The sequence below is a fragment of the Helianthus annuus genome, chromosome 17 (assembly GCF_002127325.2).
Source record: "Helianthus annuus cultivar XRQ/B chromosome 17, HanXRQr2.0-SUNRISE, whole genome shotgun sequence".
NCBI classification, from domain to species: domain Eukaryota; kingdom Viridiplantae; phylum Streptophyta; class Magnoliopsida; order Asterales; family Asteraceae; genus Helianthus; species Helianthus annuus.
The window spans coordinates 71,864,006-71,878,152 of NC_035449.2; the positions used below are offsets into that span (position 1 = coordinate 71,864,006).

The window sequence follows — 14,147 nt, forward strand, 5'->3', positions numbered from 1 at the left end:
TGGTAACTGATACAAACACAGTTCTTACAAGCTTGAAGGGTATACTCTCATCTCTAACTAAACTGTGAACATATCTGTGCCTTATATAGCAGATGGGCTGTTATGCTTGAAGAATCAGAACATGGGCCGCCGAAACAGAAGTTAGCCCAGTAACAAGCCCAACAGTCAACGAATCACATTTGATTCGTTGACTACCTTGACGAAACACAAACAAAGTCAACAAGTCTATTTCGTCGACATCCATTTGACGAAACAGACCTGTTTCGCCAAGGCCTGCAAATGGTTAACTGTTTCTGCATAACAGTTTGCAGAAACAGATGGCACAGATTGCTTAAAAACATACAGAATTACCCTTAGTATGCGACAAGCATTGTTTTACGACAAATACATATAAAGAGAGACAAACAAGTCAGACACAAGCGGATAGGAGGATATCCGACTTGGTCGACTGCGAATACAGACTCGATAATTAATAAAGACCGTACAAAATACGAAATTACATACAAGACTAGTGACAGACACAAAAAGTGCATCAACAATTTCAAGTTCATTTGCAGTAGTTCCTTCAGTCTTGTGAAGTCCTTTGGCTGGAGAGCCTTTGTCATTATATCTGCTAGTTGATCCTTTGTTGTGCAGAATGTAACGATCACTTCGTTTTTCTTGATTAAGTCTCTAATAAAATGATATTTGACCCTTATATGCTTGCTTTTGCCATGATAGACCGGATCTCTGGCTAGACATATAGTCGATTTGTTATCGCAGAATATTGGAATTGCATAATCTTCTTTTCCTTGCAGATCATCTAAGATCCCTTTGAACCATAAGGCTTGACATCCCGTCAAAGATAAAGCCATGTATTCAGCTTCCGTTGATGACAGTGCCACTACCATTTGCTTCTTTGATTGCAAGGATATAGGACCTGAACCTAGATGAAAAATATAACCTGAGGTACTTTTACTATCATCTATATTTCCGGCATAATCGCTATCACTGAACCCCATTAAATGTTTCTTCCCTCCTTTAGAGTATGTAACTCCTAATTCTTGGGTTCCTTTAATGTGTTTTAGAATACGTTTTGCCGCTTCTCAGTGACTTTTCTTCGGACTTTCAATGTATCTACTTATTTTGCTCACTGCAAACATAATATCAGGTCTGGTGTTGGTTAAATACATCAGACTTCCAACTTCCAACCAAACTACGATACATTCCCTCATCTACGAATTCTTCTGGATCGTCTTTAGATAACTTTAATCCATATTCCATTGGTGTTGATACTGTGTTGCAATGTGTCATTCTATATTTTTCCAATAGATGTCTCATGTACTTCTTTTGTGATAAAGTGATATTCCCATTCTCATACGTGAGTTCCATGCCGAGAAAATAATGTAATTGACCCGTGTCCGTCATTTCAAATTCCTTTTTCATTGACTCCTTGAATTCAGTAATCAACTTTATTGAGTTACTTGCTATTATCAGGTCATCTACATACAAGCATATCACAATCTTTCCTTCACTTGTATTCTTGATGTAAAGAGTGTGTTCATAGATGCATTTCTTGAATTCATTCTTAATGAAATACGTATCAATCCGACTATACCATGCCCTAGGAGCTTGTTTTAAGCCATATAAAGCACGCTTGAGAAAACATACCTTTTTCTCTTCCCCCTTCTTGATATATCCTTGCGGTTGTTCTATATAAACTTGTTCTTCCAGTTTCCATTTAGAAACGCAGTTTTCACATCCATTTGATGGAGATGCCATTCATATTGTGCTGCTAGAGCCAACACCAAACGGACTGTTTCAAATCTAATTACAGGAGCAAAAACTTCTTGATAATCTATTCGGTACTTCTGTTTGTATCCTTTTACAACCAACCTGGCTTTATACTTGTCTACATTTCCATTCTCGTCATATTTTGTTTTGTAGATCCATTTGACACCAATCGGTTTTTGTTTTGCTGGAGGATCTACAAGTTCCCATGTTTCATTTTTTTGTATTGACTCTATCTCTTAGTCCATTGCTTCTTGCCACCTTGAATCCTTCCTGGCTTCTTCGAATGATGTGGGATCAGAACTAGTATAAAGAACAAAGTTAACACCCTGTTTTTCTTTATACTTTTGCAAGATTTCAGCTTCTGTAAGCTTCCTAGTTCTCTGATATATATTTCGTAGATTTTTTGTTCGGATAACTTCATTCTCTGAATCGGACGAAGATGAATTACTTTCTTGTGGATGTGCAGATGCAGTTATATTTCTATTTTCGCTTTCATTTTGCTGTTCACGATTTGCTCCTGGAGACTGATCCTCATTTTCAGTTCTTTGTAACACCTGTTCATTTTGATCAGGTAAGCTTGCTGATGTCTGCTCGCCTCGAGTGATATCTGCTCCTTCAGTTCCTTGAGTCTGAACTACATCCGTATCGGATATTATAAATGGAACCTCCGAAGTTTCTGAATTTATGACCCATTGTTTGCTTTCATCAAACACTACATCTCGACTTATGACTATCTTGTTGGTATGTGGATTATACAGTTTATATCCTTTGCTTTGTTCACTGTAACCAACAAATATTGTCTTTTCCGTCTTTTCATTTAACTTGCTTCGGTGTTGTTTTGGAATATGAGCATAAGCTAAACTGCCAAACACTTGGAGATGATCTACGTTGGGTTTTCTACCATTCCATGCTTCATAAGGTGTTTGATTTGGTCTTGTCTTGGTAATGGTTCGATTTAAAATATAGGTAGCACAAGCTATTGCTTCTGCCCAATAGCAGTTTGGTAGTTGCTTGACATTCATCATACTTCTGCTCAGTTCCATTAGTGTTCTATTTTTCCTTTCTGCTACCCCATTCTGTTGGGGTGTAAAACTATTCGTTAGTTGTTAGTTGATGACGTATCCCGTTCATTTTCAAATAGTCATGAAATATCTTGCTACAATATTCTCCTCCTCGATCGGTTCTTAGTGTTTTGATTAGATGACCAGATTGTCTTTCATTTTGTGCTTTGAATGTTTTAAAAAAAATATAATGCTTCTGACTTAAACTTTAGAAAAAACACCCAATCTTTCCTTGAATAGTCATCGATAAACGTAATGAAATACTTACATCCTCCTATGGATTCTGTTCTCATAGGACCGCATATATCAGAATGAACCAATTCTAAAGGTTTAGTAGCTTGCCATGTGACCTTCTTCGAGAATGCTTTCCTTGCTTGTTTTCCTGAGACACACCCTTCACATACGCTCTCGTACGATCTTAGGTAATCCAAGTACTGACCCCTTGTTTCCCATACTAACTAGAGTGTCTACGTTTACGTGTCCGTACCTTTTATGCCATAGAGCAGTTGTCTCTTTGGTGGTCATAGTCATTGCAAAATTCACATCACTACTCGGACGCAAAGGAAACATTTTATTACTTGTCATTTTAATGTTTCCAATAGTCTCATCATTTGCGTCCTTAATGATACATCGATCCTTCTTGAAGTGTACCGCATATCCCTTCTGTAACAGTTGTCCTATGCTTAGTAGGTTATGTTTCAAACCTTTAACGTAAAATACACTTGGTATTTTCCGAACTTGTTCCTTAATCTTTAACGAAACTTCACCACAGCCAAGTACTTCTAGCCATTTGTCATCTCCAGTTCTGACTTCCTTCTTTATAGATTCATCTAGTTTAACGAATAGATCCTTATTTCCGGTCATGTGGTTGCTACAACCACTATCTAAATACCAACAGTCGTCTTTGACTGTTTCTTCCATATTAAAGATCATGAACATTGTGTCATCTTGATCTGTGGTTTCTTCGTCTTTATGTATTAAAACATTATCAGTCTTTTCGCCTTCTTTGACAGAACTTGGCCGTGTGACCCATTCTCTGACAATTATAACATCTAACTGCATTCCAGTTTCGGCCCTTGTATTTATTTTTTCCTTTTCCTCCTGTATCATTTCTGGACTGATTATTCCTATCATAATTTGAGTTTTGTAATTGAAATGCCTGTTTGTTCGATCGGTACATCATCGTATCTCTTCAATCTCAATTCATGAGATTGAAGGATTCCCATCAACTCTTCAGTCGAAACATTTTCCAGATCTTTGGTTTCTTCGATAGTAATCACAACTGACTCAAAATTTCAAGTCAAACTTCGTAGAATCTTCTCTACTATCCGTTGTTCACTAACCGTTTCTTCATTCATTCGTAATTTGTTAACAACTAAGATTATTCTATTGAAATAATCTTCAACAGATTCTCCTTCCTTCATATTTAATGCATCAAATTCACAACGAAGAGATTGAAGTTTAATTGATTTTACCCGGTTCTCTCCTTGATAGGATTTGTGTAAAATACTCCATGCCTCCTTCGAAGATTTTGCCAGGGCTATTCTCTCAAAAATGGTGTCACCCACTGATTGAAATAATATATGTAAAGCCCGCTTGTCGTTTTTGACTGCATCTCTATACGCTGCTGTTGCTTCATTGGTGGGATTTGTTCCCAGTTCCCGAATTCCTTCTTCAATAACGCCCCATAACTCTTGAGATTCGAATAATACCTTGATTTGAATACGCCAGTGATAATAATTCTGTCCAGTGAATTTGGGAATCTGTGTTTGTATTCCTTGCATCTGATTCATATTCAGTGAATTTGTGATTTCATGGATTGGATCGATGTGGCTCTGATACCACTATGTTAGAATTCTGTATTAGGGTTTTTGAAGAACGAGAGATTTTGTTCATATATTTATGAATTGATAATTGTGAATGTAAACATACGACTGAATATATACATGTATTACAGCGGTAGTAACCGCCATATATAAAACTTAGGCTAACTAATAATTAAGTAACATAATAATAATAGTATTGATATAATCTAGCTTATAATTATCCGTCTAACAATAACGAAAGTCGACTTCTGCTCACCAGTCGCCACAAAAAAGTTGCTTTACATGCAAACCCATATGGTTTCATCCATCATTTAAGATGTTTGACAGATGAAGAAAGCTGGGAGTTGCTGCGAAAGAAGGTGTTCCATGGCCACGATTTCCCAGACTCGGTAACTGGACCTGGAATGCAAATTGCAAGAAACTGTCGTGGATTGCCACTTGCTGTGGTTGTCATAGCAGGAGTTCTAGCAAAAGAACCAGTAATCAAAGAAGCATGGGAAAGAATTTCCCAGAGTGGCAGTTCATTAATCTTCAAAGGGCACATGGAAACGCTGGCTTTGAGTTTGAACCATCTACCTTCTCACTTGAGAAACTGCTTTCTTTATCTAGGAGGCTTTCCAGAAGACTATAGGTTTCATGTAGCAAGGTTGATTTGGTTATGGATTGCTGAAGGATTTATACAAGAATTCGAAAACCAAAGCCTAGAGGAAACTGCAAAAGATTACCTGATGGAACTAGTCGACAGAAATCTTGTAGTTGTTCATGATAGAAAGTTCAACCGTGCCATCAAGACTTTCTCTTCCATGATGTTTTAAGGGAGCTCGGCTCGGAAATTGCAACAAAAGAAAGGTTTAACATAGAAGTACTAAGATGGGGAAATCGTATCATTGCGCCATATAAGACAAGCCGCTTATTCATATGCCCTACCACATAGTACTTTTATGAAAGTTACATAGTTCTGAAGTGCTCCCGTTCTTGGAGGCTCTTAACGGTGCTGGATCTTAGAGAATGTCATCTGAACTATTTTCCAGAGGAGATATCATTGTTTGTTAACATAAGGTACCTTGCAATTCAAAATGATTTTGGAGAGTTCCCATCCACAATATGCATTCTTAGAAGCCTTCAAACGCTCATCATTGAAGGTTGGATTTCAGATGGTCCTTTGGTGCTCCCAAATACCATATCAAACTTGGTGAATCTAAGGCACTTGCAGTGTCGCCGGGCAATTGTGTTTCCTCCACTTCAGATGCCATTTGAGAATTTGCAAACCATTTCAAGTGTAGTATTGGGACATGAGCCTACAAGTTGGGTGAACTATTTTCCAGGTGTTAAGAAGCTTTCGTGTTGTTTACGGAGACAGGAAATATGATTTGAAATCACTCACCTTCCTTGAGATACTGAAGATAACTGGTATGAAGTCCAAAGTTATACCGAGGTTTAAAAAGAAAAGCATGATCAGGTTTCCTGCTTCACTGACAAAGCTTACATTAAAAGGATGTCATCTTCCATGGAGTCACATGTCCTATATTCAATCTTTACCAAATCTTGAGGTTCTAAAATTATTAACAGATGCCTTCGTGGGACCCCAGTGGGATGCTGGTGAGGAACCATTTCAACAACTCAAGTTCTTGAAATTATCATGTTTGGATATCCAAGAGTGGGAAGCCTCTAGCATTAACTTTCCATGTCTCAAACAATTAGTGTTGTACTGTTGCTTTTCCCTTGAGAGGATTCCACTAGACATGACGTACATCCAAACTATAGAGGATATCCAAATTGAAGGTTGCTGCGAATTGGTTATCGCATCCGCTTACAAAATACAAGAAGAGCAGCAGGTTGATGGAAACTATGACCTAAAGATCAGAGTTGAGAGCACCGAACTAACAACTGTGCTGCAAGCGGTGAGCCGTTTTACAAAGTTGCTCAGGCAAAGGTACAAATTAGAAATGGATACATATGGAAGTAAGATCAGAGTCAGAACAGGAATATCAATAAATCTTCTAACACCTCACGAATTACAGGCATTGGGACTACCAATTAACCATCCACCAGCACACCACCATATACGCAGGGGTAGATGGAATGATGGCAGATCCAAAAATCATCCTATCAAACCGAAAATTTTAAAACGAGTTCAATATTAGTGGTTGTAATTTGGTGATCGAGTTTACTATTATTTTTTGTTGAGATTATTAATTCAAAAGTCTTAAATTATTAGTTTGAACAATATTGTTTGCATAAAGACTGAGTTTATCGAGTCAGTCAAGGTTGTTAATAGTCTATAGTATTTTAAATGATTCAGGTTGTTAGGACTCAGGAGTTTCTAGTTTGTTTATTTATGCCCAAGTTCGAGTTGTTGCATTTCACTGCAGTATAAGTAGTAGTTTACTAAGAATAAAATTCAACTGGTTCTAGTATCTTTGTTAGGAATTATCCAACATTGTGGTATCGGAGCTATTAGGTTCTCAAGTTCCCGATAAATTTTGTGAGTTTGTGAGGTTGTGCGAATGGCAAATCTAGGTTCGTCTTCGAACTCAACTCAAACTCTTCTTCCATGGTTCAAGGGAGAAGTGTTCAATGTCAAGACCATATTAAGATCACATGATCTCTGGGGGTATGTGGAGCGGGGCTTTGATAAAAAAGATGTTTTCGCGAATCATATCGTCTACGTGATAACCAAAAGAAAAAGGGTCATTGGATTTTATCACCTTCAATTTTTGGCTATTGTTGGTGCACTTGTGTCTGTACTTTGTCTGTATTCGGTCTGTATGTAACGATGTCCTGATTTGTGTTGTAAGTTGACCAAGTCAACCATCCTCCGGTTTGACTTGGACAACAGTTTGTATATTGAAAGATGTTCTGATCGAAGGATGATGTAGAGATCGAAGGATGTTTTGGATCCTTCGATCTCATCGAAAGATATGCTTCGAATGATAGACCTCGAAAGACTATCCTTCGAGGTCCTTGCTAATCCTTCGAAAGCATTGTATCCGAAAGATGATCCTTCGGACCATCCTTCGGATCCTTCGATCTGACATCATGGGCTGGGTATATATATACCCATGCAATGTATGTGTGAGTTAGTTCTGCCATTTTGCACATCCGAGAGATAGAGAGTGTTGAGAGCATTCTGTCCAGAACTCACACACACACTTAGAGAGTTTATAGAACATTTCTGTAAACATTGAGCTTGTAACCGAACCCTCATTGCATTAATACAAGTTGTGTTAATCGGTGAACTTGTGTGTTTGTTTCTCTACTTGCTACTAACTCGGTTTGCTTGCTAGCTTGGATTCCGCACTCGCTAGTAGGTTTGTATAACAAGGTTTAGGTTCGTAATCCTCCGCGAAAAGGGACCTACAAGTGGTATCAGAGCCTCGCTCTTTACCTTGTTTAAAACCGGGTTTTTACAAGTTTTGGTGTGTTGAAACACTTGGTTTTGCACCTGTTTTTACTTGTTTTCTTGCATTTTCTTTGAGTAAAAACGTGTCTAAACTAACCGGGAGTGTTTAAAGTGGGGTTGGGTAACTTGAAAAATTGTTTTAAGTGATTTTGAATTTTCCGGCTATATTCCGGTTCAAAATTCCGGTGACTGGTGTTGAAGATAAGGTTGTCATTTTTGGCAAATTTTTTTGGCAAACTTTCAAAGTTGGTGGTGATAGGACAGCCTGCACATACCATCTTGCCGAAAGTTGACCTACCAACCTGTCACCTTTTCACCAACCTATCACATCAGATCAGTGTGTGTCAGGACCTCTCGAAAGATATCTTTCGACATCGAAAGACTATCCTTCGACATCTGTCGATCAAGGAAGGCTCCAAAGATTGTTATCCTTCGACCCATCCTTCGAAGTCTGAATCATATCCTTCGAGAAAGGAATCTAATCGAAAGACTAGTGTCCGAAAGATTAGGATCCTTCGTATTGGTGAATCTTTCGAGATCTGTTGTTCGAGAGATAAGGATTTAACACGAAAGATAAGGATCTTTCAAAAGGGAATCTTTCGTGTTCTTGAGTCTTTCGAGATCATTGTTCGAGAGTCAACAGTAATCTTTCGAGTACTGTTGATCCTTCGAACAAGGTTATATCTTTCGATTGTGGTCTTTTTATTGTTAACAAGTTTCTGTGATTTCAGATCTTTCGACCAAGATCTTTCGTCTGTGTATCTTTCGGAGCATTCTTTCTTAGGATTTATTTTGCTTATCTATCATGAATCCAAGTTGGTGGGGAAGTCCGGCTCCAGACAGTGGAAAATACATGAATACCAGTCAATCTCCATCATGGGCCGAATCACCAGTATCTACATCCTCACAAACAAATGCCACTCCAGCCGGTCAATGGGCGTTTGTTTCAAATCAAACTCCGAGTATTCAAAGTCTTCTTCTAAGCGAAAGTGAAACCGGAAGTTTGAACAGGCCTCCAAAGTTGATGCATCTTAATGAATATCCGGGATGGGTTGATCGTTTCCATACATACATTCTTGGTCAAAATACAGAGTTGTGGTTGCGGTTCACTACGGAATTCGATCAAACTATCGAGGTTGCTGCTTCTTCGACAGCTACATTTGCCGATCTTCCTGATGATCAAAAGAAGACGTATGACTTAGAAAAGAAAGCATACGCTATTCTCACTCAAGCACTGAGCAAGGATATTTATCATCAGTTCGTCAGTTTCAAGACTACGAAGAAGCTGTGGGATGCATTGAAGACAAGAGGAGTAGGTAATGAAGCCACACGTCAACTACGACGAGATCTACTGAAGAAAGAATTCGATGGCTTCACATGTATGGATAAGGAGTCCTTGGGAGATATGACAAGCCGCTTCTATCATCTACTTACAGAGCTGACCAACTTTGAAGTCACAACGACTCCAACAGAGGTGGTAAAGAAGTTTGCCGATGCATTGCCTCCTCAATGGAATAACTTCCTGGAAATCTTGAAGTACAACGGAACGTTGAAAACTACAAATATCAACGATTTCGTGCAGCTTCTGGAGAACAAGGATCAGGAAGAAACGTTGAAGGCAAAGAGAGTTGCAGTGCCACAGAATCCAGAGATGTATTATGGCACCTCCACTACTTCATCTGCAAAAGCCGGTTCACATGCTCCACTTCAAACGGCGTTTGTCACAAGCACGGATATGTATGGCAATCCAGTGCAAGTTCCTGTAAAGCCGCCTCCAACCACAGATCTGTATGGAAATCCAATACAACCACCTCCTCCTCCTCCTGCTCAACAACCACAATATGCGTGTTATGGAGGAACATCATCTGTAGGTCAACAATCAAAGTCCAGTACCGTTCAGCTCGACACGTCAAGTTTCTCTAAAATCAGTGTAGAAGTAGCTAAGGAACACATGGAGCTACTTAACACTGTAGTGAGCGCGTACTGTGGGTTGATAGAAGGTCAGATTGGCAACATTAATCTGACACAAGAAGATTACAGGCAGATTGATAAGGAAGAGATGGACTTGATGGATATCAAGTGGGCCTTTGCGAGTGCAGTAAGAAGAGCAAAGGATTGGATGGAAAGTACTGGCAGAACCAGCTTGGAAAGTAAGCGAGACACCAAGTATGGGTTCGATAAGCAGGCTGTTAAATGCTTCAACTGTGGTGAACGGGGCCATTTTAAAAGGGAATGCACAAAGCCAGCCCAGCACGGGAATCAAAACCCCTTCAGAAACCAAGGCAACCAGCAGAACAGAAACAATGATCGTACATTGGTGCCTGTCAACAACCAAACCAACCGAGCACTTGCAGTTCAGGTGGATGAAGGTTGTGACTGGTCAATCCAGTTGGGTGGTGATGCTCCTGATGGAACAGCATGTTTTGCTCAGATTGTGAAGGAGCTAGTTCACACCAATGGTGGAGAATCTTCTGCCAGTGGTGATGAATCGTCTGAAGATGAAGACTCCTCTGGATACAGTAGGAGCGTTGATGAAGAATCATCCAATTCTAGTGATGATCATGTGGGTGAGACATCTAATGTTTCGGATGATATTGACATTGATGAACTCTTGGGGGAAGCTGTAGCAGAAACTCAAAGAAGATCTATTCTGGTGGATCAGGCTGCTTACTCTTCGTCTTCTCTCCATTCAGCCTTTATGGCTAATGTCGACGGTTCATCAAGTCAGGTACGTGTCGATGAACCCACTGCTATTAACTGTGATGAATGTGATAGATTGCATGCTAGGTGTGCTGATTTGGAAGGAAACATGTCTGAGTTGCAAGCCAAACATGATGCTTTACAAGCTAGTTTGTTTGACTTGCAAGACAAACATAGTTCCTTGAGTGCTGATTGGTGTGACTTGCAAAGCAAGCATGAAGCTTTGCAAGAGAAATATGATGTGACATTCATCCACAATCAGAAGTTGACTGTGGACCTCTCTAAATGCACAGAAGCCAACATGTTTTATGAAAACCATGAAAAAGAATTTAAGTCAGTAATTGAAACATTAAAGAAGGATAAAACAGAACTGACTAAAATGGTTTCAAGAAAACAAACTGATATTAATTTGTATATATCTCGCCTTGAGAGTATGCAAAAAGAGATGGCTTGTGTGAAAACCGAAAGTGATGCGATCAAACTCAAGCTAGACAGTTATTTGAGTTCTAGCTATGTGTTAGATCACATCATTGACGTTCAGAAGGAAAAGAGAGATGTCACATGCATAGGCTATAAGAAGTGTCCACCACCAGTGAGACATAATTATGATGCCATGCCTGATGAAGAGGACAGGGTATTCTTTGAACCTACTGTGCCTCTGGATGTTAAGGAGTTTGCTGCAGGACTCGGATACCAAAAGGAAGTATCCTCAGATTCAGATGTGTCAGCAGATACATTTGTGAGTGCTGAACAGAATCAAGATCCTCCAGTTGTGATTGAGGATGCTGATTCGTCTGATGATGAATCTGATGATACTGTCCCAGCAAAGTCTGATGCGGTAGCCAAAAATGAGGACATACCTCTTGAGAATCACATTCTATGTGATCCCCCTGTTCAACCCGCTAAGACTGTTGCAACTGAGTCCTCATCTGCAGAAGAGCCGGAGAGTGTGAATTTGCTGTACACTCTAGTTGGTGATGATAAAATTTACTCAGACAAAGATTTTCCCATTAAGAATGTTAATCAATCCTTAATCTGTAAAGTCTTTGAGAATTCGACGAGTAAGTTCTTGGGAAAGGCAGGACCTAAAGTTACAGTTACACAGTGTCCTCCTATTCCAAAAGCTGAAATCCGAAAGCAATTTGGCAACAAGAAACTGCCAACAGTGCCAACACAGCAAAATCACACCAAACCCAAAGGTAAAACACCGGCTCAAGCTAACAAGAAGCCGAACCAAAAGAAGAAGAAGAATGTTAACTTTGTGAAATCGACGGGAACAGACAAAATTGAAAAGTTTGAAAATCAATCTAACTTAGATTTTGTCAAGAAAGCTATTGTCGAGAAAAGAAATGAACCAAGCAGTTCAAAACCTAGTACCTCGGGTTCACAAAGTTCAACATCATCGGCTAGACGATCACATGATTCTTCGGGGTTTGTAGAACGAAGATCATGTTTTGAGTGTGGAACCATTGGACATATTATTCGTAATTGTCCATATCTTCATAAACAAAAAGGAAAGGTTGATGATCCCCGTGGCAAAACTGACTGTAAGCCAACTGTTTCCACAAAACAAGATCCCCGCCTTGTAAAAGAAAGGGAAAAGAAACAGAAACGCCAACAGGTCAAAAGGATTGAAAAAGCAATTAAAACCGATGTGGTTCAAAAACAATCTGTTGCTGTAAAACCAGACAATTCTAAAACTTCAAATCATCAAGAAGTTAAAATTTTAAAGAAAAACACTGGTGAAACCAAACAGACTTGGAAACCAAAAACGGTTGTTGAATCAGGGGGACCATCACAATTCACCAACCATCAAAGACAAGAAGTTATTGTCATTGATGAAAATGGAAGACCCAAGACCACAATGGCTTGGGTCCCCATCTCCAACTAATTCATTTGAGTTCATGTGCAGGGTGCTTCAGGAGGAACTATCAGTAGTCATTGGATTGTTGATAGTGGGGCATCCAGGCACATGACAGGCGACATGAAGCTTCTCTACGACGTTAAATCTATTAGAGGAGGTTATGTTGCTTTTGCTGGAGATAAAGGTGGATACATTACGGGTGAAGGAATGATATCTAACGGGATTGTCAGCTTTGACAAGATCAATTTTGTGCAACAACTTGATCACAATCTTCTTAGTGTTTCTCAAATTTGTGACAAGAAATTTTCAGTACACTTTGATGCTAATGGATGTTATGTGCTGAAACCCGGCTTCAAAATTCCAAAAGAATGGATTCTCTTGTCGGCTCCAAGGATAAATGATTTGTACGTCCTTGACATGAGCCAAGCTATTACTACGTCTGCACAAGCAACTTGTTTCGTTTCAAAAGCCACAGAAAAAGACACTATCTCTTGGCACAGACGAATGGGTCACATTCACTTACGCAAAATGAATCATTTGGTTTCAAATGAATTGGTGAATGGTGTTCCCCTCAAAAATTTCCATTTTCAAGACATCTGTGTTTCGTGCCAGAAAGGAAAGCAAACAAAGAAGAAGCACCCTACAAAGAAGATCAACACAGTGGCAGTTCCTCTTGAACGTTTGCACATGGATTTGTTCGGTCCTGTCAAGCACAAGAGTATTCGGGGTGATCAATACTGCCTCGTGGTTACTGATGATTATTCACGATTTTCTTGGGTTGCGTTCATGGCACACAAGAGTGAAACCTTTGGTATTATCAAAAACTTAATCATTCAGATTGAGAATTTGTATAAGTTGAAGGTTAGGCGGATACGTAGCGACAATGGTACTGAATTTAAGAATCATTCCATGGCGGAGTTCTGCACTTCAAAGGGTATTCTTCATGAGTTTAGTGCAGCTTATACTCCTCAACAGAATGGTGTCGCTGAACGTAAGAACCGCACATTGATCGAGACTGCTAGGACAATGTTGGTAGAGTCACAGTTACCCATTCCATTCTGGACTGAAGCTGTGGCCTCTGCATGTTACACATTGAACAGAGTCCTTACAGTCAAAAGACACAACAAGACCTGCTTCGAGCTTCTTCAAAAACGGAAACCAGATTTGTCTTATCTAGAACCGTTTGGAGCTCCATGCACAATCATCGATCCTAATGGAAAGTTTGGGGCAAGAGCAATTGATATAAGAAGATTGGTACCCGTTGGGTTTTCAAGAAGAACCAAGAACGTGGAAAGAAGCCTTGAAAGATCACGCTTGGGTTGAAGCAATGCAGGAAGAACTGCAACAATTCCAGAAGCTGGGTGTCTGGAAACTAGTAGAGAAACCTGCTGGATATAAGAAGATTGGTACCCGTTGGGTTTTCAAATGCAAGAAGGATGACCGCGGAGTTGTTATCCGAAACAAAGCTCGTTTAGTCGTTCAAGGTTTTCGTCAGATTGAAGGGATCGACTACAACGAAG

General features: G+C 39.5%; 1 protein-coding gene across 1 annotated transcript; it reads left to right on the forward strand.

Annotated features, from left to right (window-relative positions):
• Positions 1-4,780: 4,780 nt before the first annotated feature.
• On the forward strand, positions 4,781-5,475 carry LOC110924351 (putative late blight resistance protein homolog R1A-10). Its single transcript, XM_022168368.1, has 2 exons — positions 4,781-4,793; positions 4,871-5,475. The coding sequence occupies exons 1-2, from the start codon at positions 4,781-4,783 to the stop codon at positions 5,473-5,475; spliced, it is 618 nt and encodes a 205-aa protein (XP_022024060.1).
• The last annotated feature ends 8,672 nt before the right edge of the window (positions 5,476-14,147 follow it).